Below are 26,660 nucleotides of genomic sequence, written 5' to 3' on the forward strand. Positions count from 1 at the left end.
AAAAGACACAGACCCAAGACAAAGAAGACCCACAAATTCCCTCCCTTAAGCTTTTAAAAAATCCGGTTTCCTGATTGGTCCTCTTGTCAGGTGTTTGGTTCCCTTTGTTAACCCTTTACAGGTAAAAGAAACATTAACCCTTAGCTATCTATTTATGACAGATACTTATTGTCCTCACTGGATTTTACAGTGCTTAACTTGTTAATGTATATAATGCACAATGAGATCCTTGGATGGCTGATACCATAGAAACCCAGCGTATTACTATAACATTTATAAACCAAATGCCCTCATATCACTAGGTCTTTTGACTCTTCGTCAGATTGTTTTGAGCAAGGTTGACCAGTCCATTCATACCAAATCATCTGCTGACCCTGCAGATGAATATGCCAAGTACTGCATGGATATTCTGGGAATTTCTGCAACCCCAGGTACGTAAAAGTAAAGTTTTCATGCAGCATGTTGACTGCTTCAGATAAGCATACAGTACCTTCACAATAGGTCTTATAGCAAATCAGGTGAATGTGCTTTAAAAAAGAAATCCAGTTTATGAAACTGAATAATTACTTTGAAATAAGAAAGGTCATTAATGTTATTCCATCAAAAATATCCATTTGCAGCTAAGATATATTCCAGATCGATACATTAATACCATTCTAAATCTGAAGCACTATTATACATTAAAGCAGGGGTGGCCAACCTGAGCCTGAGAAGGAGCCAGAATTTACCAATGTACATTGACAAAGAGCCACAGTAATATGTCAGCAGCCCCACATCAGCCTCCTCCCCCACCCTCCTCGCACCTCCAGATCAGCTGTTTTGTGCCATGCAGGAGAGGAGGTGGGGGAGGGGAAGGAGTGAGGGCATGGCAGTCTCAGGGGAGACTGTGGCAAAGCTAGGGGTTGAGCAGTGAGCACCCCCTGGCACATTGGAAAGTTGGCACCTATAAAAAAAAAAAAATAATAATTGGAGGTATACCCATCTCCTAGAACTGGAAGGAACCTTGAAAGGTCATCGAGTCCAGCCCCCTGCCTTCACTAGCAGGACCAAGTACTGATTTTTGCCCCAGATCCCTAAGTGGCCCCCTCAAGGATTGAACTCACAACCCTGGGTTTAGCAGGCCACCTTTGAGCCACTAGCATCATACCCCCTGCTGTTTCTCTCTTGTAGGAAAGCCTTCTTGGTGGCGATCACCTCAGCCAGAAGGGTCTCTGAAATCAAGGCCCTTACACCAGAACAGCCATACTTAGTGTTTTTCAAGGACAAGGTCCAACTGCTCCCCCACCCGGCCTTCCTGCCAAAGGTGGTGTCACAATTCCATAACAACCAAGCCATTTTCCTGCCAGTCTTCTCCCTGAAACCTCACAAGAGCTCTGAGGAATGGTGGCTTCACTCATTGGACATTAGGCTTGCTCTTGCCTTTTAAATGGAGAGGACTAAACCTTTCCAGAAATCCACACAAGTCTTTGTAGCAGTAGCGGAAAGGATGAGAGGGCTACCTGTGTCAGCTCAGAGGATCTCATCCTGGATAACCCCCTGTATTCAGGCTTGCTATGAGCAGGCCAATGTCCCACCTTTGGCCATCACTCCACAAGAGCCCAGGCTTTGTCGGGGCAGTGTTCCTTGCACAGGTCCCAATCCAAGACATCTGTATAGGGGCGCAACCTGATCATCAGTACATACCTTTGCATCTTGCTACACCATCACAACAGGCCAGGGACGATGCCAGTTTCAGGAGAGCGGTGTTGCTCTTGGTCTGCTTGTTAGTCCCTAATATGGAATGGACATGAGCAAGCAATCAAAGAAAAAACAGTTACTAACTTTTCCATAACTGTTGTTCTTTGAGATGTGTTGCTTATGTCCATTCCACAACCTACCCTCCTACCCTTCTGTCGGAGTTAACGGTAAGAAGGAACTGAGAGGGTGTGTGGCTGGCTGCGCTGTGCCTCTTATATCGCCACATGAGCATGCAGCTCCAGACGGCACTAGAGCCAGCCTGATGGATACCACTAAGGGAAAAATCTCCAGCAACAGTGCTTGTAGCATGTTCACACCTATCATGGAATTGACACGAGCAACATCTCAAAGAACAATAGTTATGGAAAAACTAGTAATAATTTTTTATCTGCTTTTTAAGGAACAAACATGCCAGCTACTTTTGGACATTTGGCAAGTGGCTATGATGGCCAATACTATGGATATCTGTGGACTGAAGTTTTTTCCATGGATATTTTTTATAGCTGCTTTAAACAACAAGGAATAATGAATCCAAAGGTAAGATAGGAACTAACTTTAGTATATACCATTACTGAATTTTTTAAATTTCAGAATTAGCTATTGTACAAGCTCCAAAATTAGATTTATTATAATCAGCAGATGAGTAGGTTTTAACATTTTAGGCCTTTCTTATTGTATGTATCAAATCCACTACATCAATAAAAAGTTTATAAATGGTTTAATTTCATAGTAGAAAATCTCTATTTTAAGGGCATTTGTGTTTTATACAAATCTTGGCTATAAAGTTAAATATTTAAAACTTGTATAAGATATGACTCCTGTGGTTTGTTAGGAGATGATTTCCACTTTCCCTTTAATTTTACACTGCACAGTATGGGAGAGCACACTGTCTCATGATAAAAGATTATTCATGTTCTGGTGCTGTAAAAGTTGTTTGACACTAGTGATCTCTTTCCATTAATAGCAAGTCACCTATGTGTTTTGTTATGCAATTACCATTCAGAGTATGGAAATCTAAATCTATTCTGGGTCTCTCCTTTTGTAGCAGTATAACTTACTACTCTGTCAGATCAGTTGAAGCATTTTGTGTTTTGATTTCTTTGTTTGGTTTTGGCAGGTTTAAAAATACATTCTCTCAAAAGGGAATCTTAATCTTAATTCATTGGTTCATTCTAGAGCTGCTACTTTACTCCTTTGTAGGCCTTGACCGCTTCTCTTCCCAGCACAAAGGAAGGAAGGATGGCTGTTCTAGTGGTTAAGGGGAGCCTGGGGCTTGAGAGACAGACTTCCTTTGTGACCTTGGGCTAAATCCATAAAGGGGTTATCCACAAAGTGGACAACTGCCATTTATATGCCTAAATTCAAAATTTATATCCTCAGAATCCTTGTTCAGCTGCTGCCTAATCTTTCAGATGCCTAAATTACCACTGGTAAAGCCCCCTAGGTGGCTACATTTCTGTCTCTGGGTATACACCAATCTCATGCCTAAGGCCCAGTGGGTCCTCAAACTAATCATTCCCTGCCTCTCTCACCTGTGGGGCCCTATCTGGTAGGTGTACTTGAAGCATGCCTACTGGATTGAGCCTCACAAAAAATGGAGGAGGACATGGTCGTGGTAGTGCAAACCTCTCTTATATAACCTTTAACCTAATAGTTAGAGCACTCACTCACGGTATGGAAGGCCCAGGTTCAAATCCTCCCCCTCTGCTTGATGGGGACAGGGATTTAAACCCAAGTCTTCCACTTCTCAGGTGGATCCTCTGCCCACTGGGCTCTGAGGTGGGTCTCGATCTTTCCTGGTGAAGCTCTTCCATTTTTTACATATAAATATTCAGCAGGCCAGAGAGAGAGAGAGAGAATGATTCTATAGCCCAGCAGTTAGGGCACTAACATGAGATGTGGGAGATTCAAGTCTCTGTTCACTGAGCTAAAGTTATAAGGGTGTTACCCTTCCCCCCCCTTTTTACACTGAAGAGTTTCAATGCCTAACTCGAGGAGAGGGTTTGTGGCTGTGAATATTGAGAGGAGGGAGGCACCTGCCTCTGGCCTGGAGTTAGATGCCTAACTCCCTTTGAGGAGTGGAGCTTAGGCTTCACCCCTCTCCTTGTGAGTACCTTAATTAGCTCCCTGTTCAACATGCTAGCTTTTGTTAATCCCATTTGTAGGCACCTGATTTTCCTCATGCATTGTATAGGGACCCTGGGCACCTAACTCAGTGCTGTGGATTCCACTAGACTGTGGGGCACCAGTGGTGAGCTGGAGCTGGTTCGCAAGAACCGGTTGTTAAATTTAGAAGCCAGTGTAGAACCAGTTATTAAAGGGTCTGGCAGGTGGGCAAACTCCTGTCCATGGGCCACATCCAGCCCGCAGGACTGTCCTGTCTCTGGCCCGCCTGAGCTCCCAGCGGGGGAGGCTCCCCAAGCCCCAGTCCCTCCCTCTGCCTTGCAGAGCCGCAGCGTGCTGCGCTGCTGGTGCCAGAACTCTAGGCAGCTCTGCAGCTCCTGCCACCTTTGAGCAGCATAGTAGGGGGGCCAGGCCAGGCCTGGGAGGAGGGGTTGGATAAGAGGCAGGGAGCGGTTGGAGGGGGCAGAGGTTCTGGGGAGCCAGTCAGGAGATGAGGAATGGGGTGGGGTAGGGTAGGTGTGGGAGTCTCGGGGGTCTGTTGGGGTGGTGGATGGGGTCGGGGCAGTCGGGACGAGTTGTGTAGGGGGTGGGGTCCTGGGGGCGTTCAGGGGGGGGCTTGGGGGTTGGTGTTCAGGAGGACCAGGAGCGGGGGGTTCGATGGGTTGCGAGTTCTGAGGGAGGTAGTCGGGGGCAGGACATGGGTGGGGGTCGGATGTGGGGGGGTGGAGAGACAGGCACAAGGGGCTTGTACTCACTGCATGGCTCCCTACTGGGTCTTCAGTGGCACTTCAGCAATGGGGGGGAGTCTTCACTTGCACACACACACACACATCCCGCCGCCGAAGTGCTGCCGAGGACCCAGTAGGGAACTAGTAATTAGGATTTTGGGAGCTTATAACTGTGGGGCATCTAATAGTTATACATTGCAACGCTGAATCTACGTCCCATTTATGGGTCTAGCCCCTTAGATCTTCCCTTTTCTGTTCCGTGTGCTCTCTCTCTGCATAGGCACAATCCATTTTCTGAGAGCCTCTGAAAGATGGCTTAGAGTTTTAACTATTCAAAATTTCCCCAAATTGCTCTGTGATTTCTGTTTCTCCCTATGCATTAAAGTACCTTTTATTCTGAGATTTATTTAAGTTTTTTTTTTCCCCTGGACTTTTTTCTCTTTATATGAGAGGCTTAAAAATAATTTGTCTTTTCAATTATCGTGCCACTACAAAATGGATATTCACTGTGCTTCAGCTACATAGGTTCTTGGTGCTTTTCTTTAGTCTGAAGCCTTCTGGAAACTTTCTTTCTGAAGAAGAGGAGAAAAAGAGTTATTTCACTACAGTCTGTGACCTTTTATATTTGTTCAGCTGCTCATATAACTTTTTAAGAGGGATCTACTATGTGTAAGCTACTTGGGGAAGGTTTTTTTTCCCTTAATGTAACCTCATCTCCAAATCAGATCTGTTTAACCTGTTGTCCTTCCTCATTGCACTCTTTGGAGACATAAGAGTTTCCCTGATGGGACCAACAACCCTCCATAAATAAATATCAGATACTCTAGTAAGATTAAATCTTTTCTTATTTCAAACAAAAACAGCCATCCCCAGGTGCCCAATTAGTTTTTTTTACTGCAGAAGCAATTTCAAATAAGACCTCAAATTATTTCAATTTCAGAAATTCATGAAAGGAAGGCAGTTACTAGCATATCACAAGACTGGGGTTTTTAGAACCTCAGCTTACCTCTTCCTGTCAGAATGAAACTGAGGTTTCTCTTCCTGCATAAGCAACTATCACATTAACCACTTGAGCGTTAGAAACTGTATTTTTAATGATCACTCATACTCTTCTTAACTCTGTAGCTTTATTATTGTCAGACTCCTCAATCCCTACAGATTTTATTGAGGAATCTCTACTCTCTCAAGAACTGGGAGATGTGATTACCTGTATGATGTAGTGAAATATTTGTTCCACTGATACCACAGATTTTTTTTCCAAATTACTCTTTACTCTCCAAAGAACAAAGGCTTGATTCTGTATTAGACTTCCGGAGACTAACTCAAGCAGTAAAATATAAGCAACACTTTCAGTATGTTGGTTCTTCAATACATTATTCAGACAGTGCACCTGGTCAGTGAGGGTAGCCTCAATACACTTCCCAGAGTTTTTAAAGAGAGAGGTTAAAAATTCAGAGGCAAATTCTTCCCTTCTTTTCCTTCCAGTGGAATAGAAGACCCAAAACACAGCAGAATTGCTATGGTTCTGCTGCATGGGGGAAAGCCATACAGGAGCTTCCAGACGTATCTGGATCATAGGCCTAAATCCACAATTAAGGGCAGACATGGCTGCTCTGAGTCAAACCATGAGAGGTTTGGAAATAGTTTTTTCTCCTGCTGTCTCAACCTATCTTGGAATCCCGGTGGAAAGACCATTTACTCAAGCTTTTCTCAGAGAAAGAGCTTTAAAGATAGTAAGGAAACAGCAGTATTAACCATAGTAGTCCAACTACTACAGCCAGTTTTTTTGATGTGTTAGAGACCATGTGATGGGAAATGAAGCTAAGGGATAGAACAACAGCATAGAGACCTGTAGAGTTCCCAAAAGATGCTCATCAAACCTTAGAATTCAACCAATCAACAGAACCTTCACTTAGTCCTGCAGCACAGCTATCAAGAAGTTGTATAGTCTTATCAACAGACAGCCTATTAGTGATGTATTATTTATGACAAACAAGGAAGCATCTTATCCTAATTTTTCTTCAGTCAGGAAGCCAAATAGATCTAGAAACCCTGCACGCAAAGGAACATCTTCCCATTGGCATTCATATCTCAGGGGCCTAAAATGGTATAACTGACTTAAACTAACTACGAATGGGAACTAGTACTGAAGATGACTTCAAATGTTTTAACATTCCCATCACCTTTCTTGCTCAGGTAGTTCTGATAACTAATTATTGCTTCAGGAGTTACTGGCTAATTCTGTTAAAGGTGTCCACTTAAATGAAGCAATGTTGGTGCTTGGCTGTTGTTGCATCATATTTCAACTGTTGGTTAAAATAACAATACTCTTAACATTACTTTTGATGATGTCAGTGCTGTAACAAATCCACATGCTTTAGGCATCAGACTCTTGTGGAAAAGCCCCTTGAACTTGGGTTTCGGCAGGGAATAAGTCTTTGTTACTTAACGCATTTAAAATTAACGTTAAGGTCTATGTGTTTGTGTTCTGATAATGATTTAGGATAATATAGATCCTTATTATCCCCCAATACTGCAGATAGGGATTCCTTCAGTTGGAAGCTGATAGCCAAGGATTTTGAATTAGGAGAGTGTGGACTTAAGGTTCCCTTGACGTGTCTGGCAGTCTTCTGAGATAACCCATCCACCCTGAATTTTGGCAAAGCACTGTATGCATGCTGCCTCTTGAAGAACATCTTACAGAACATGATCAAATGGAAGGATTGTGACTACATAAACGCTATAAGGCCTCATGGGAGAGGTTTCTTCTTCAGGAATTGATGGAGGCCCCCGCAGACTTGAGCCCATTCTGGCCACATAGCCTTGGTTGTCTCTAGGATACACCCCAGGCTTTGGCCCTTAGTATTAAGGGAGATTGAGAAGAGAGGCAGCTCCTACCATGATCAGCAAGCTGTCTTTCCTTTATTTGTTATTGATTTGGAGAATTGCACAAACATTAAATATTAACATTCTGATTTACTTTTTCTGTCAGGCTGGAATGAAATACAGAAACCTTATCCTGAAACCTGGAGGATCTTTGGATGGGATGGATATAGTCCAAAATTTCTTACAGTGTAAACCAAACCAGAAAGCTTTCCTATTGAGTAAGGGATTGAATATTCAGTGAAGCAACTGATCCTTTGGAATGGTACATCAGCAAGGTGGGCATCTTGAAATCTCAGTGCAAGGCCGGCTCCAGGCACCAGCATCCCAAGCAGGTGCTTGGGGCAGCAATCTGTGTGTTTTCCCCCCAAGCAGCACGCTGAATTGCTGCCGCGGATGGTGGGGGCAGTCCATGTGCCGTTAAGGCGGCTCACACGGTTCCGTGGTGGTGGCAATTCGGCGGCAGCTTCTGTGTTCAGCTATCCATGGTGGCGCAGCTTCTGTCTTCCGGCTGAAGACAGAAGCTGCTGCTGAATTGCCGCCGCTGCGGAAACACGCGAGCCGCCCTAACAGCAAACGCACTGCTCCTGCCGTCAGCAGTGGCAATTCGGCACGCTGCTTGGGGCAGCAGAAACAGTAGAGCTGGCCCTGTCTCAGTGTATTTCATGCCTTTCTAAGACAATGTATCTCACAAGGGAAAATCAGTCACTTTTAGATTTTTTTAAAAATTATAATTGTATAAACAAACAATTTGATTTTAAGTCTCACAGGGACACAAAACATAACACAGTGTACGAACACATTCTAAGATACTATGTTGAAATTTGTGTAGTGATTTTATTTGTGAATTGTTATGAAATTATACAAATTAATCTAGAAAAAATACTGACTTGTATCTCTTAAGAGAGACATGGTTGAATTATTCTTTGTGAATTAATTTAAAAATGAGAAAAAAATACATTCCCCAAAATTAAATAATTGATTCATTTTTATTCTACAATTTCTTTTATTGTACTGACAGCTCACTAACATCTACTGTCTAAATTAAACTCTCTTTACTATGACTTGAGTTTATCTTGCTTTCAGGCAGAAGATCCAAGATTCAGACTTGGGAGAGGTCCTTTGCTCCTGAAGGTGTTATTGGATGAGAGATTTGCATTGATGACACCTTCATCTTTTATTTTTATATTAAACTATCATCATGTACCATGTAACTGAAGAACTTCTTTCCTAATTTCAGTTGTGTCTCCTGGGTTGGGTGAAACAGATGAAGAAGCTAAGATCTTTGTAATTCTATCATTATCTTCTATTTTTGTTGATATAAAGCTTTATTCTAGGTCACTATCCATCTCCTATTCATTCTTTCAGAGCACCACTGGCGGTCACTCGAAAGCAACACTTGTACAATTATAATAATTTCAGTTGTTCTGTGAAGTCTTTCATGATATTTAGAAAAAAACAATTTATGTCTGAGGTAAATTTTAATAGATGGTGAAAATCAATCCAAGAATGGTATCCATGTGCCCTGAATCTTATTAGTAATTCTTTCCAAGGTGCAACCTGGAGACGTTCCAAGAAGAGTCACATAATTTAATTATTTTATAGGTTGATGGAGAGCATGACTGTAAGTCCATGCAATGGATTGCATTGCAGTTTCCTCCAATAGAAAATAACTACTTATGCAATTACCCAAATAAAACCATAGGCACAGAGGCACTCATTCTTGGACTATATAGAGGCATCACCCTTAATTTCCTGTTGTCCACTCCCAGCTTTTGGCAAACAGAGGCTAGGGACACACAGAACATAGTGTTGCATCCCTGCTTATCCTGGCTAATAGCCATTGATGGACCTATCCTCCATGAACTTATCTAGTTCTTTTTTGAACACTGTTGCAATTTTGGCCTTCACAAAATCCCCTGGCAAAGAGTTCCACGTGTTGTCTGAGCATTCTGTGAATAAGTACTTCCTTTTGTTTGTTTTAAACCTGATGCCTATTAATTTCATTGGGGTGACCCCTAGTTCTTGTGTTATGTGAAGGGGTAAATAACACTTCCTTATTCATTTTCTCTATACCAATCAAGATTTTATAGACCTCTGTCATATGCCCTCTTAATCGTCTCTTTTCCAAGCTGAAAAGTTCCAGTCTTTTTAATCTCTCTTCATATAGAAGCTGTTTCATATCGCTAATCATTTTTGTTGCCCTTCTTTATACCTTTTCCAATTCCAATACATCATTTTTGAGACAGAGCGACCAGATCTGCTTGCAGTATTCAGGATGTGGTCATACCATGGATTTATATGGAGGCATTATATTTTATGTTTTATTTTCTATCCCTTTCTGAATCTTTCCTAGCATTCTGATAGCTTTTATGACTACCATTGCACATTAAGCTGATATTGTCAGAGAACTATCTACAATGACTCCAAGATCTCTGTCTTGAGTGGTAACAGCTAAGTTAGACCCCATCATTTTGTATGTATTGTTTGGATTAAGTTTCCAATGTGCAATACTTTGCATTTATCAACGCTGAATTTCATCTGCCATTTTGTTGCCCAGCCCCCCAGTTTTATGAGCTCCCTTTTTAACTCTTTGCAGTCTGCTTTGGACTTAACTGTCTTGAGTTCCTTTATATCATCTGCAAATTTTGCCACCTCACTGTTTACTGCTTTTTCCAGATCATTTATAAATATGTTGAACTGCACTGGTCCCAGTTCAGATCCTTGGGGGACACCACTATTTAACTCTCTCCATTCTGAAAATTGACCATTTATTCCTACCCTTTGTTTCCTATCTTTTAACCAATTACTGATCCATGAGAGGACTTTCTCTGTTATCCCATGATTGCTTACTTTGCTTAAGAGCCTTTGGTGAGGGATCTTGTCAAAGGCTTTCTGAAAATGAAGTGCACCATATCCACTGGATCCCTCTTGTCAACATGTTTGTTGATCCCCTCAAAGAGTTCCTCATCAATCTATTAGAATGATTTCCCTTTACAAAAGTCACATTGACTCTTCCCCAACAAATCATGTTCATCTATGTGTTTGATAATTCTGCTCATTACTATAGTTTCAACCAGTTTGCCAGGTACTGAAGTTAGGTTTATCAATCTGTAATTGCTGGGATTGCCTCTGGAGCCTGTTTTAAATGATGTCACATTAGCTATCTTCCAGTCATCTAGCACAGAAGCTGATTTAAGTGGTAAGTTACATAGTTGTTAGTTGTGCAATTTCATGTTTGAGATCCTTCAGAACTCTTTAGTGAATACCATCTTGTCCTGGTGAGTTATTACTGTTTAATTTTTCAGTTTGTTCCAAAACTTCCTCTAAGTACATCTCTGTCTGGGGCAGTTCCTCAGATTTGTCACCTAAAAAGAATGGTTCAGGTGTGGGAATCCCCCTCACATCCTCTGCAGTGAAGACTGATGCAAATAATTAATTTAGTTTTTCTGCAATGGCCTTGTTTTCCTTGTGTGCTCCTTTAGCACCTTGATTGTCCAGTGGCTTCACTGATTGTTTAGTAGGCTTCCAGTAAGTAGACCTGTAAGTGATCTGCGGGCCAAGAAAATGTTAAATGGACGGACGCAGATCAGTGATGCAAACTGGACCTTCTGCCCCTTCATAGGAAGGAACTACAGTAACTGCTTCAAGAAATGAATTTCTGACATTGTAACTGAAGATTTTAAAATATCCATCTTCATAATCAGTGCATCAACCTACCAATAAAGAGACATAGTTAAGACTCACAATCCATTTTTATAGTGTGTGACAGGAAAAACGGCTCTGTTGCTTGGGTATATCACGCTGCCGTTGTTGTACCATTTGTTTTATAAAATAAAGCTTCCTATTGTGTAGTCATTATGTAATGCAAATGTAATTTTCTTAAATGATGATTTTACCGTTTTACTAAGTTTTTATATATACTGATGTTTGTATCATCACAAGTTACATATGTACTCAATGATTTCTCAGTTAAAAAAAACAAACTTTCAAATGAGCAGTTGGAGTGTGATGTTACCTTTGTTCCCCATTGGCATTCCTCGCCCTGTATTGCCCAGTCCCCAGCATTTCATTACAACTCTGTGTAGCTCAGTAGCAGGAAAAAAAATTATTACTTTTGCAAGCCAGTTCTCTTTTGAATCATTTGTCTGGGTCCAGGTAAAATGCCTGTTGCTTTAATGATCTTGAATGTGGTTGTGTGGTTAATAAATGGAATTTGGAGCTATAACTAACAATATATTCCTTCATTCTAAAAAGGCAAAATGGATATTGTCAACTGAGTCAATGTATCTGTTAAGCCTACAAGTAAAAAGTAGTTTTATGTCTGAGAGGAGACAATTTGTCCCTATTAAAAAAACCACCTCACAATTTGGAACAATATAGTTCAGTGTTCAAGAGAAATCCAGGAGTGGAATAACAGAAAGATGTATGAAGAGTGAAGGGTATGTCTGCACTTCAAGCTGGGTCTGTAATTCGCAACTTGAGGAGACATACTCAGACAGGCTGTGATCATACTGAAAATACAAGTGTAGTTGTAACAGTGTAAGTAGCAGGAGGGGTTAGGCTCCCTTAGGATGTTTCTGCATCTGGAGAGCCCCATCAGCCCCTTACATCACCATGGCTACATTGTATTTTTAGTGTATTAGCCTCCTCAGAGTTAATGTGCATATTCTCATGGAACTGGGAATAACACTCCCAGTTCAAAGCATAGACATACCCTAAGAGGTACACTGCCAAAGTGGTGCACAATGTTTTAGCCACATAACTCCCTGTTTAAATCTGTCTATACCACATATGTTTCTGTTCCCTCCCCCTCTCCAGTTTTTGGGAGCGAGATTGGAATCTTTCCTCTCTCTGCATCTTCGCTTGGCAAGTTTTTTTTTTCCTCTCCCTTTCTGTGTGGGGAAAGCTATTTCATCCCACATGATGAAGGGGGCTGTCTGCCCAGTAAAATGAAAATGTTATGGCATCATGCAGAGGCAAATTAAGTGGAGCCTAGATCCATCATATTTTCAGCTTCCTCTCATTCCCTCAAAGGATCCACTTTAATTTGCCATTAGCTTCACATAAATGAACATGTTTAAAACAATGCCACTGGAAAATATAACACACTTTGTGACATAAACCAGATTGTCAATTTTAATCAGTAAATAGGGTTAGCCAATCATCAATCTTGTTTCTTGCACAATTCTATTAAAATCTATTGTACCAATATTCGTTAGACAAGAAACAATTATGATGACTATGATCATTTATAAGAGCAGTCATTGCAATGAAAAATGAGTCACAGGGTCAACGTCTCCAGCTTTCAGCCTTAGAACACGAAGTACTTTTTAGGGAACTATGATCTAAGGGCTGAGAGGTAAGTCAAGTGGGGAGTGTTAAAGGGGCTTTCCAGAAGCTGAGTGGGTTGCATGGGGAATGGTGAGAACAGAGAGGAAGCTGGCAGCGAGGATGTGGTGGGTGGGAGTTAGATGTCTGGAAGTGTTGGGGAGTAAACTAACTTCTGGGAGGGGTTAGACTAGATGTCAGTGGCAAAATAGGTTAAAGTGAGAGGGAGGGAACCAACAGCTGAGAGGAGGAAGTTGGACTGGGGTGTTTCTGTGAGGGTTGTAGAAAGGTCAAGATGGATGTTAGGGTGGAGACAGCAGGAAGGAATAGGAGGTGTGGACAACTATACATACCCAGTACCTCAGTGTGATTTACTGATCATGTTTGAGTGCTCTAAGAAAAATATAAAGTTTAGCTGGTGTGTGTGTGTGAACACACACATAGGCATATAGAGATCATTGTCTTAAGTCAACTGCAAAATTAGCGCTAAAGAGCCTGAGATTATACATCAACATGTTTAAATGTTTCCACTTGGACATCATCTTCTGACGACAACATATTCTCTATGAATATAGTTGATGCTAGCTCTCTTGTGTGTAAAGAAAAACTCTGCTGGGGGGACTTCAATTTGAGAGACATACACTGGCAGTCTTGAGCAGCCAATAGTAAAACTTCGTTAGTTTCTAAAAATTATATATGATAATTTTCTTAACAGAAGAGGTCATTGCTTAGGTATCAGTGATCATAATCTGATTACATTCAATATGGGCAAATGGAGGACAGTCTCAACCAGAAATAATATATGCTTAGTGCTTCAAAGGGCCAATTTCCCTAACCAGAGGAAAATTATAGCAGAATTAATGGGGGGGGGGGATTGAGACAGAAAAATGTGAATGAAAATTGGGAACTCTTTAAAAAGAGTTTATTAGATGGCCAAAAAGCCACAAATCCACAGTCAAGAAAAAGGATAACTTTGGCTGTTTCAGTGGTGAAGTGAATACTGCAATTAGAAATTAAAAAGAAATATATAACAAGTGGTAAACAATGGAAAATAGATAGCAACTATATATATTAGAAGTGCAGAAAATTGGTAAGGGAAGCTAAGGATGTCAGGGAAAAATCCATGGTTGGCAGGTCAGAGGGCAATAGCAAGTCTTAAGCATACTACAAGCAAAAGAAATCTGAGCAGTGGTTTAGGCTCAATACTAGATGGAGGAGTCAAAGTGTTAATAATTGTGCAGAAGTGTATGATCTGTTCTGTATTTAGAAAGTATTAGGACGATGTCCTTGTATCACATGCGGATGATGAAATACTTTCCATTCCATTAGTAAGTGAGGAGGCTATTAGACAACATCTACTAGAGACAAACATTTTTCAATCAGCAGGCCTGGATAACTTGCACCGAAGAGTCCTAAAAAAGTTGGCTGAGGAGACCTTGGCCTGCTGATGTTCATTTTTAATAAATCTTGGACTACCAGAGAAATTCCAAAAAAGACTGGGAGTGCTACAGTTGTGTCAATATTCAAAAAGAGCAAAGCGGGAAGACCTGGTTAATTATAGGCTGGTCAACCTGACATCAGTCCTAGGCAAAACAATGGAATAGTGGGTCCAGGATTCAACTGATAAAGAATTAAAAGACAGGAATATAATTAATGTCAGTCAACCTGGAAAAAATACTTGTCAAACCAACTGGATTTCATTCTTTGTTGATATGAGTTCAGTTGATAAAGGTTGTAAGGCATTTGATTTAGTACTGTACAACATTGTGACTTAAAAATTACCATAACATAATATTAATAGACCACACATTAAATGGATTAAAAACTGGCTAGTAGACAGATCTCAGAAAGTAGTTGTCAATGATGAATCCTCAGCTTGATATTTCTAGAGGGGTTCTGCACAGATTGGCACTAGGCATGTTACTATTCAACATTTTCATCAATGATCTGAAAGTAAATATAAAATCACTGCTGATAAAATCAGCAGATGACACAAAGATTGGAAGAGTGGTAAATAATGCTGAGGACAAGGCAATCAGACAGAATGATCCAAACTGTTTGATAAGTAAAAAATGGCACGTTTTAGAGTAGCAGCCGTGTTAGTCTGTATCTGCCAAAAGAACAGGAGTACTTGTGGCACCTTAAAGACTAAAAGTTATTTGAGCATAAGCTTTCGTGGGCTACAGCCCACTTCATCAGATGCACAGAATGGAAAATATAATAAGGATATATATATACACATACAGAGAACATGAAAAGGTGAGAATTGTCCTACCGACTCTAAGAGGCTAATTAATTATGAAAAAAACTTTTGTAGTGATAATCAAGATACCCCATTACAGACAGTTTGACAAGAAGTGTGAGGATGCTTAACATGGGGAAATAGATTCAATGTACGTAATGGCTCAGCCATTCCCAGTCTCTATTCAAGCCTAAATTGATGGGTATCTAATTTGCATATTAATTCAAGTTCAGCAGTTTCTCATTGGAGTCTGTTTTTGAAGCTTTTCTGTTGCAAAATTGCCATCTTTAAGTCTGTTACTGAGTGGCTAGAGAGGTTGAAGTTTTCTCCTACTGTTATGATTCCTGATGTCAGATTTGTGTCCATTTATTCTTTTGCATAGAGTCTGTCCGGTTTGGCCAATGTACATGGCAGACGGGCATTGCTGGCACATGATGGCATATTTCACATTGGTAGATGTGCAGGTGAACGAGCCCCTGATGGCGTGGCTGATGTGATTAGGTCCTATGATGATGTCACGTGAATAGATATGTGGACAGAGATTGGCATTAGGGGATTTGCTTGCAAGGATAGGTTCCTGGGTTAGTGTTTTAGTTGTGTGGTATGTGCTTGCTGGTGAGTATTTGCTTTAGGTTGGGCTGTCTGTAAGAAAAGACAGGTCTGTCTCCCAAGATCTGTGAGAGTGAAGAATGTCCTCAGGATAGGTTGTAGATCTTTGATTAAGTGACCTCAGCATAGGACTAATCACATCAGCCACGCCATAGGGGCTCGTTCACCGCACATCTACCAATGGATATATGCCATTATGTTCCAGCACCCCTCTGCCATGTACATTGCCAAACTGGACAGTCTCTATTTAAAAGGATAAATGGACCAAATCAGACATAGGAATGGTAACTAACAAAATCCAGTAGCGAAACACTCAATCTCCCTGGCATTCATAACAAGATTTTTAAAATAGCATTTTTTAACCCAAAAAAAAACTTCAAAAACAGACTTCAAAGAGAAACGGCAGAGCTACAATTTATTAGCCAACTTAACACCATCAATTTAGGCTTGAATAGGGACTGGGAGTGGCTGGCTCACTACAAAAGCAATTTCCCCCTCTCTTGGTATTGACACCTCCTTATCAGTTATTGGGAGTAGACCACATCCACCCTGTCTGAATTGGCTTTCAACATTGGTTCTCCACTTGTAAGGTAACTCCCTTCTCTTCATGTGCCAATATATATTTATGCCTGTGTCTGTAATTTTCACTCCATGCATCTGAAGAAGTGGGTTTTTTACCCACAAAAGCTTATGTCCAAATATATCGGTTAGTCTTTAAGGTACCACCGGACTCCTTGTTGTTTTTGTGGATACAGACTAATACGGCTACCCCTCTGATACTATTCTTTATAGATATTCAAGTGGAGTCCATGAAAAAGCAGTAGTCTACCCTCTAAATTTTGGAGGATGCACTTGACTGGGAGCTTAAAAATTTGGTCCCTTGTTATCTTTCTAACCCCTTTATTTGTTAATAGTGATTAGTTATACAGACAATCCTCATAAACAAGTTACAGCCAAGATCTGGCACAAGATCAGAAATAAAATTTCTGAATGTAATACAAAACTTAATGGGTATAGTCAGTAATGGGAGACCCAGGTTTTTCACAAGGACAAACTGATTCTACATTCCAAATATGGACAAGTTTTGGCCTAAAAAGCTATTGCCATAAAAGCACATAAATAGCAGGCTTTGTATACCCTACAATAAAGATGCATTTCACATAAGCACTGACTGCACTACCTGCAGAAGCTATAGTTTTATACTTCAGTCCTCACAAACATCTATAGTAACTGCATCCTATTGAAAAGTTGATATACTAAGACCTGTTAAAGGGTTTATACTAGCAACATGTAAATAACTAATGAACCTAACTCAGTGCAACTTCATAAGCACCATTGCCCTTTGAAAAAAATATTTAAATACGGAAATGAGTCAAAAGCACTGTTAAAACATATATATAAAAACATACTATATTTCCCAACCTGTATCATCTATAGAAGTTTTATTTCCTCAGGCTTAGATGACAGAATATACAAAAAGAGCACAGTATTTGTAATAAATGGAAATTACAAGAAACCTCCTATTTTCTTGTAATATGGTCCTGACAATTAATATAAGCCTTTGGGGCAATACACACAATGAATAACTCTGAAACATGTTGGAAATTGTTATTTCTCAAATCCCACAGTTGTGTAATCTTGTTGTTAATTAACATTTTGTGAAACTGTTATAAAAGCTCTATTACTATTGTTAACACTATCTAAAATAGCAACTCTAAGAACATGGATGAATCCAGCAAGACAACAAGAATCTATATGGCTTTACCTGTTCTGAATAAACTTCGTAATAGAACAAATTACTAAGAGCAACACAGAACTCAGATCAGTGTGCAGGCCTTAGGGAAATAATCATTTCTTTCAAATTAAACAACATATGTACACGGTTTGGCTTTTTATCCATTCGATATTATTTGTTATAGGCACCATTCCACACCCATACTTCGATTCTTTATTATATAAAGATACATAATTTCATTTGTTAATTTTATTTTTAATTAAAGAGTTTGAAGGGGAAAATCCTTTTCTGTGGCTTTTTATTATCTGTCTTTATCTGATTGATACAAGACCTAATAATCTTGATAAGTCAAGCAGCACTTGTATATATCCATTGATACAGAATGTAAGAAATTTTCTTTAGTAAGCATAGGTATTTTTAACCAGGAAAGGCTCTAACTTTAACCTTCCTGAATCCCCTGCTAGCATTAACCTACATTAATTAACAGTAGATTGACTGTCTCATTATTTGAATATTCACTCATGCAGTTATTAATATCTCCTTTTCTCTCCCTCCTTCTGTCTAGTCTAATCTTCTTAATGTTTTCCAGCATAGGGCTGAAAGGCAGTGATAGCTATACCTGACTCTTCTGGTGCTATTGTTAATGGAATGGACAAGTAAGTAATCTTGTCATCTTTTTGGTAACCTTGCCCTCCTGACATCTTTATTATTAGTCTTTTAAAATAACAAGTACTAAAAGCCAATCCCTTCCCCCTCCCCAATGCTGCAGACTTTGAAGGGGATAAAAGGAGTAAAGATCCTGCTGAGGGTCCATAGTCAAGGGGCATCTGTCTTGTATAACATCCTTCATTGGCAACCCCTGGGAAAATTCCTGTGGAAGTGAAGGCTGAGTTTAATAGTATGATCAAAGCTATTACCTCAAGATAAACATTTCTACCTTTAAACATTGTATAATGATTTCTTTACTATTGTTAAGACTAGGTAAACCTGCTCATTTCACTTGAGTGATCAGATTACAGAGCTAACAGTAGCTCAGCATGTGCATTTTTTCTAAATTAAATTCTTGATGATTAAATACATTTCTTTTAAAAGGTTGTTTGAGATTTGTAGTGACTGGTATTTACAGAGAACAGATCTCTGATCACCATGTTCCCAATTCTGCGATTTAGGAACAGATCCTCAAAGGTATTCAGGCTCCTAACTTCCATCAACTTCCTTTGAGGATCTGGCTCTTAATAACGTACATTTTCAAACTGCATGAACATGATCCGCAAAGGAATAGGTAAGTGAAACCCACAATGCCTCTGTTAGCCTCGGAAGTGTTTAGTTATCAACTTTATAAAATATTTAAAAGTTATGAACTTTCTAAAATATTTAAAACTTATGCTGATTTTTTTTTCAGGGTTTAGTAAGGAGCAGAGCCCATTATCATTGATCAATGCACATTGTGGAAAATTAAAGCTTTCCAGATTATTACCTCATGATGGTTAAGGATGTTTCAGAAGTTGTTTAGTTATGTGATACATTTCATTAAAAAGGAAGGCTAATGTAAATGTAAATAATCTGATTCATGCTGTGTTGTTCTCAGTGCTGAGCCAAAGTCAGTTACACAAGAGATTTGTGATTTGTAGATATTTGCTTTACTCATAAAACTGCCACTCCCCTGTTCTACGTGTTCTGGGAAAATTATCATTGAGGATCACAATAGGGAAGGATCACAATAGGAACATCCGAACTTGCTATCTATGTTTAATAGGATAGAATTGCTTTATCTTGGAAGAGAATATAATGCGAGAGTGTAGTCTTGTTCTTGATTTTTAATTAGATTTGGTCCTCCATATGGCTTTGTCAATAATTGGATAATTAATGAGTTCCTCCTGTGTTTGAGAGCTGTCCCTGTACACTTCCTGCAAATAGACTTTTATTATTAGCAATAACGCACCTTTGAACAACATACTTCCTTTAGCCTGTCATTAGTTTGATCAGCTGAAGGACTGCAGTGTATTTAAAGGAGTGTTAAGAATGGACAGCAGTTTAAATTAACATTTCCAAATTCACATTTAATTTAGATTATAAGGGACACTGTCAAAGCATTTGGATCGTGCCTGTTAAGTTGTATGTTATATTTGTAAAAGTGCTGCTTATTTTGTTAGCAGTGGGAGAAGAAGGGATTTAAAGTAACCTTTTAGCATTTAGAAAACAACTTTCTTTTTCTAAAGCATAACATAATAATTCTTGCCTCTGCAGCAGGGTTTATTAATAATACTTTGTGGCTACAAACATAGCCACACCTGGGCACCCTGCTGCCTAGTGCAATTCTCAGTCCTGAGTTAGGTGCCAGGCATCCCATGCATTGTATGGGGAGAGTAAAGCACCTAAGAAAGGGATTCTTAGAGGCAGAAAACCAAGTGTGGAGTCACCTAAACTAGTCAAGAATGAAATGCAAAGGAAAGGGACAGGACTTGGGCCCAGAGCTACAAAGGCATTTAGGTGCCTACATCTCACTGATCTGGACCTTAGGCACCTGATTGATAGGCTGGAGAGGCACTTATCTCCACTTGGAATTTTCAGCTGTGAATTCTCTCCTAGAGTTAGGTGCCTTGAGGTCAGCCCTTTCTCACAAAAAATGAAAGACTCTAAATAGCCAACTTGGATCTAAGAGACCTACGTTCAAAGTCCTATGCTGCCTGTTTTGGTGTGGGGACTTGAACCCAGGTCTCACACATCCATGGTGAGGGCCCTAACCATCATTGTTCAAAGTGGGCAGAGATGATTTTGCCTGGGTGCGTACCTTAATTCTGTTTCCTGGTTTTCAGAAGTTTGAGTTTTTCTGAACCTGATGTTCTGTAAGGGCACAAGATGCCACTGGGCAACACTAGTTCTGAACTAAGTCTTTGTCCGTTAATTTCCTTGGGGTTTTGGTTTGGTTTTTGGTTTGTTTGTTTTTAAAACTGAAACATAATTATTTATTTGTTTGTTTAGGAGTTAGTGATCATTGGCATGTGAGTGTAAGGTTCAAGCCCAGCCACTGACCCATCTGTGGAGCTTAATCCTTTGTTGAATAACTTTTTCAGTATTGCTTCCCCCAAGGGGTAGTGGGTGCAAAAGCAGGGGTAAGTGTTGGGTGATTTAGACCCTTTGGAGCCAATCATAGCTATGGTTTGAACGTCAGGAAACATCGGTAGAATCTCAGTGTTAAAAAATGCTGGTTTTGGTGGGGGACAACATCTCGGGGGTCACTATATCAAATGACCCTAAATTTGGATCGCTAACCAGGGCCTACACCTTAATGAGGCACACCAAATTTCAAGACAACTTGAGTAACTATGTGGATTTTTATAGCACTTAGAAAAGTCTTTCTTTAAAAGAAAGGGTCATCTCAACCTTAACTAAGTGGAGCTGGCAATAGTCAGCAAATCCTTGCACACATATTGAGGTTCAGAATAAAACTCTCACTTTTTCATCTTCTTTTGCAATGGCAGTATATATGTTAGTTATCATGAAGTAATAGTATTCACATTGTGAGCAGCTGGTGGCATTCTTTCAAAATTGCTACTTATTAAGGTCACCATACTTTAGAAGTACTATAGTTATCCATAAAAACATCACTAAACAGTGATTCTAATCTAGTGCTACCCTACAATGTAGCTGCTGTTTGAGGGGGAGAGTAAATAGCCCAGGGGTCAGCAACCTTTCAGAAGTGGTGTGCTGAGTCTTCATTTATTCACCTTCATTAAGGTTTTAGAAGGTCTTTCTATAATATATAACTAAACTGTTGTTGTATTTAAAGTAAATAAGGTTTTTAAAATGTTTAAGATACTTCATTTAAAATTCAATTAAAATGCGGAGCCCCCTGGACCGGTTGCCAGGACCTGGGCAGTGTGAGTGCCACTGAAAATCAGCTCGCAGGCCACCTTTGGCATGCATGTCATAGGTTGCCTACCCCAGAAATAGCCTATGTAGCAGTAACATTGGTTAATATAATATTCATAGTTTGATTTAAAAAAGGGGTACAATAAACATGGTTGTTCTCTACTGTGTAAAACTAATAAAATAACAAATGTGCATATTTTATTTTTGCATTTAATATAAATATACCAGATCATCAATGAAGGAAAAATACACTAAGACATACAAGTACTTAGTAGGAGAAGTGCTAATGTGTTACTGATGAAAAAGAGTTAATTTCTGGAACACTAATAGGTCTACCTCAAGAAATTCATTTTAAAAAGATTCTAGAATGTATTTGTGTCGCTAAAACAAAGGAAATTTTTTGCAAGAAACATCTGAACTGAATATTTTTACAGCCACACCCACACGAAGACTTGTACCCCTTATAATCTATTGCCTAGATGACAAAATGTTTGATCAGAAAAATTAACCTGTACATTAGAAAGACTATGCTGTTAGAAAATCTATAAATAGCTTCTAAAGATAAATACTGGTGTGACGCTCACTATCTGTGAACTGGACTAATGCTATGTGGTATTCTAGGAGATTCCTCAACAGAATACAAACTCTATATTCCTAACATTTGGTGAGTCCAAAATGTAGCTAGTAATCCTGCTGGCTCTAAAATTAACAAAGTCTGTTTGACATATTAAACCAGGTATACTGTATACAAGGGAGAGTAACTGGGTTACAGTAAGTCCAATCAAGAAAAGTATACTCACTTTCTAATTTATTTTTAATTTGCAGGAATCAACTTGGAAGGCTGTTATATAAAATAATTCAGTGAGGACACTTACCTCCCTGCACCAAGGAGGTCTTGGTATTTGTAATCTAGAGACCATTCAACATGGCCTTCTTATTCAATACCATGAATTCCAAATACAAAAATCTTAGCAGAGTTGACAGCAAGAATGGAACTATCTCTACCCTCATTTAATCACACTAAGCAAACCAGATTTATTATGACTCAGTGCCCCTGGAACAACTGGAGAAGGTTATCTGATATATTACATTACACCAGGATAAATAAGATTAAAGATCTTATTATATCTCTGGAAACCAAACAAGTGTTCTAATGAGGCTATATTCCCTCCACATACTCTTTCCCACCAGTACTGAATATTTTTAACCTCAGTCCTATATTTATATCCTGTATACAGACACATGCAGAACTACAGGCTTTTGCTGCTAATATCTTAACTGTTCTAATCTGCGCTACTTGTCAGAGATGTCTCTTTCCATATTGCCACATTTAATAACCGAATATCTTGCTGTGGTCAGTCAAATTCAATTGATCTGATTTTATAATTAAAACAGGAAAAGCTATCTGATTTCTTTAATTATTGATTACAAGCCTTCCATAATCAGCTTCCTGTTCCCACTTGTAATTACCCATCCATAGTGCCATCCTGCTTGTAGTTTCAATACTTGCTCAACTTGTGGGGTGCAGATTGAGATAATTTTCTGCTTTACCTTCGTACCCTTGCTTATAAATATAAGTTTAATTTCTTAATGTGAGGCCCTATTTGAATCTAGTTTAGAATCTTAATAATTGCTCTCTATCCTTCTACCCATGTCTCTAAAATTCTGCATATCTAGGAAAACCGTCACTTAACTATCTTACATAGGGATGAATTGCATTGCACACTGTTTACAAGTAGTAGCAGTGGCAGCCCCATGACAGTGAGTTTCAAATCTGACCTCACCCAGGCTGCTTGTAAAGGCTACTTCTCCATTCAGCCCAGGGGAAATGACTTTGTTTGAGATGACTGCATTTTAAACTTTTTTTAGCTAAGAATGAATACCCACATACCTTTTTGTTCTATGCAACTAGGACAATGGAGTCCTGGTCCATGATTTGGGGGTCCTAGGTGCTATTGTAATACAAATAATAAACCTGGTTCATTTACAGGTAAGGTTGCTACAGTGCACCTCACTCTGATACACAGCACAAAATGAAAAACCTGCAGGTTTTGGTTTTTTTAAACAAAAGCCTAAGCCTTAACAGAGATTGGCTAGACTCTCAGCTGGTGTAAGGCAGCATTGTTCCATTGACTTTCAGTGGAACTATGCCAATTTACCCCAGCTGAGGATCTGGCCATACTATTGCTGTGTAAAAATTCACCTTATACAGTTCAGTGATAATCTTAACTCTTGACTAGAGCTGGTTTAAAAAAAATAATCACTTTTGTGAATATTTTCATGCAAATCAGATCATTTTTGATCTCGAACAACTCTTCAGTGAAAAGTCTCACTGAGATGTTTCAGTCAGTTCTACAGCCGGCCAAAAAATTAGATGAAACTTTCACAAGCACAGCAAAATCTTAAGTATGTTTTATTGTGATTGAAATTCAAAATGGCAATGGAAAATTTTGTCAAAGTTGTGTGTTTCAAGAAATTTTGACCAGCTGTAGCTCAGACCCACAAGACATATTGACAAACACTTCCAACACTGACATGTACAAATTATACATTAGACACAGTCAAATATACACATATTAATGATGTAATAGGACAAATGAGTTTATCCATATGTCTTGTGTATCAAAGGTAAAGTTGTTACTGGCTACCTTGGTAAAGCTTCTCTGGGGAATGAGAGCAATTCAGTGGGAGGAGATCGGAGGGGGAGGGAGGGTTGAGAGTGGAAACTCCAAGAGGCACTTGAAGCCAGAATAGCCCTTTTGAGCTTGTTTAAAGTTTTATGATTGTAGAAGCAAAAGGCAATCTCCAGCATTCACTACACCCTTCTTTGCAAGATGCAGCATGATAATTTTCCCCAGCTCCTGCTGCTGGATGCTGTCGCTCCCACACCTTTAGTGGTAAGTCCCCATTTGGGGCATAGAGTGCTAATGGACACATTAGCTAGTCCCCCAATTTTGGTTAGCGAACATTAGGCCAGCATTTTTTCCAGATCTCACAGTGGCTCAAAGGATTGGGAGGAGACTCTTTACTCTCTTTCTTCTCCTCCCCCATAGGAAGGGACCCAACATGTTTTTAAAAATGTATAATTGGCATAAGCTGGGCTCTTAGTGTCACTGTTTGTGTGAACAAAAATTTCAGTCTTTTCTGAAATATGGCATGAAAATATGCTAATGTCTTGAGTCCATACAAAGGGTTTGCTGTTGGAATGACACTGTCCAGCCCGTTAGATATGTCATAATCCAGAAAGCAGAACTGTGTTCCTGCAGATATCTTTTGCCCTTAATGAAAGTCTTAGCCCATCCCCTCATACTTCCTCTGAGATTACATAACAGTGGTCAGGGCTGGCTCTAGCCATTTCTCTGCCACTCGCTGGTCCCACGGCTCCGGTGGACCTCCCGCAGGTGTTCCTGCGGATGCTCCACCGGAGCCACGGGACCAGCGGACCCTCCGGAGGCACGCCTGCGGCAGGTCCATCAGAGCCGTCTGCCGCCCTCCCGGCAACCGGCAGAGCGCCCCCTGCGGCATGCCGCCCCAAGCATGCACTTGGCGTGCTGGGGCCTGGAGCCGGCCCTGACTGGTGGATCTCTAGGGACAGACCACATCATCCTGATGTTGACAAATGCATTGCTAAAGGGAATGAGTAAAATGGGCTCTCGCAGACAAATTTGGCATCCCAAAGGGTCCTGGAAATCCCACTGCATGAAAAAAAAAGAGAGATACTTTATTAGCTAAATATTGTCATAGTAACACTCCATCAAGTGTCTGTGGAGATCCAGATTCTGCCTAGCTGCTCCAGAAGTGCTTGACAGGAAGAGGCAAGAAGGCTTCCTCCAGCCTTTGCATCACTCTGCAGTGGCCAGGCAAAGGACAATGTCATTCCATGCCATCCCTCCTCAAATCTTCTAGGGTGCAAGATACCCCAAAGGGAACAGGGAAGAGGGAGCCCATACTCCACCGTCTGATCAGTGACCAGTACAGCTGTCTCCTGGAGCACAGGGAAGAGTATGCTGCCACAAATGGACATAGGAGTGAGATGAGGAGCTTCAGGAAGACTTCTGCTTCTCTAACAATTCCACCACTGGCTCTACCCTGCCACTGCTCCCAGTGCAGGCCAACGTTTATAAGGTCCCTGCGGCTCTGAGTAAGTAGCCATGCTTGTATAAAGTGGAGGAAAGAAATGTCTGTGGGTTAGTTAAGAAATAGCTATTCAGGAGTGTGGTGCAGTATGAGACTAGAGATTGAAACTGCTATACTCAGTTTTGGACATCATCTTATCCTGATTTATGAAATGTCACATCTCCATTCTGCTAAATAACTATAGGAACAGCCTTTCAGAGTTGTCTCCACAATATTTGAATGTTGTTATAAGTAACAACTATTCTTATGCACACAAAAGCTCCTTGCCAATCAATGCATTGAACTCCACTTTAAAAGTGAATTAATGTTGGCTATTGACTTTGTATTTTAAGCAGATGGGATGTGTCCATGACAACTTTCCTTTTGAAAAGTTAAATCCCAGAGAGTTCAATTAAAAAGAGAAAAAAGGTCCAGGATTTCTGTTGTTGATAAAATGGAGGAGAATTGGCTGCTGTCTTTGTGGTGATTATGGGTGGGTTTGTTTTGTTTTGGCTGAAATCAGACTGGATATGACTCTTAGTATTTCTAATTTTAATTATCATATCCTTAAAAGGATAGGCTACACTTTAGCATTTCTTATTCTGAAACAAAACCTTCCTGTCTTCTCTTGGGCAGGAGCTTAAGACATCTGTGTCACTATGGAGAATTAAACCTAAAATTTAAAGTCACCCCAGTGGAAGGTTGCTGGGGAAGCAGAGGACTTTAACATCTTTTGAAAAGTTGCAGTTGTATAAACTGATACAACTGATTTTAGTTAATGAGTGACATTACTAATTAATCAGAGGGGTAGCCGTGTTAGTCTGGATCTGTAAAAGCAGCAGAGAATCCTGTGGCACCTTATAGACTAATAGAAGTTTTGGAGCGTGAGCTTTCGTGGTGATCCCTCGTCAGGTACGCAGGGTAGTGGAAATTTCCAGGTGTAGGTATATATAATGCTAGCAAGCAAGCTAGAGATAACGAGGTTGTCAATCAGGATGGATGGGGCCTGTTCTTACAGTAGTAGGTGTGAAAACAAGGGAGGAGAACTGGTTCTGTAATTTGGCAAGCCATTCACAGTCTTTGTTTAGTCCAGAGCTGATGGTGTCAAATTTACAGATGACTGAGCTCAGCAGTTTCTCTGAAGTCTGGTCCGATTTTTTTGCTGCAGGATGGCCACCTTAGGTCTGCTATAGTGTGGCCAGGGAGGTTGGAGTGCTCTCCTACAGGTTTTTGTATATTGCCATTCGCTGATCTGATTGTGTCCATTTATCCTTTTCCGTAG

General features: G+C 40.1%; 1 protein-coding gene and 1 long non-coding RNA gene across 2 annotated transcripts in view; one reads left to right on the forward strand and one right to left on the reverse strand.

Moving 5' to 3' along the window:
* NLN (neurolysin) overlaps positions 1-11,370 on the forward strand; it is a 51,484-nt gene extending 40,114 nt beyond the window's left edge. Inside the window, 4 exon segments of the mRNA XM_032773653.2 lie at positions 303-431; positions 2,138-2,274; positions 7,582-7,750; positions 8,559-11,370. Coding sequence (XP_032629544.1) covers positions 303-431; positions 2,138-2,274; positions 7,582-7,716 — 401 coding nt within the window. The 3' untranslated portion in view covers positions 7,717-7,750; positions 8,559-11,370.
* A 4,509-nt stretch (positions 11,371-15,879) lies between these two features.
* Positions 15,880-26,660, reverse strand: part of LOC116825245 (uncharacterized) — a 295,317-nt gene continuing 284,536 nt past the window's right edge. Inside the window, exon 4 of the long non-coding RNA XR_012656089.1 lies at positions 15,880-15,897. This is a non-coding gene — a long non-coding RNA (uncharacterized LOC116825245). The remainder of the gene's footprint in view (positions 15,898-26,660) is intronic.

The sequence above is a fragment of the Chelonoidis abingdonii genome, chromosome 6, assembly GCF_003597395.2.
Source record: "Chelonoidis abingdonii isolate Lonesome George chromosome 6, CheloAbing_2.0, whole genome shotgun sequence".
Taxonomy (NCBI): domain Eukaryota; kingdom Metazoa; phylum Chordata; order Testudines; family Testudinidae; genus Chelonoidis; species Chelonoidis abingdonii.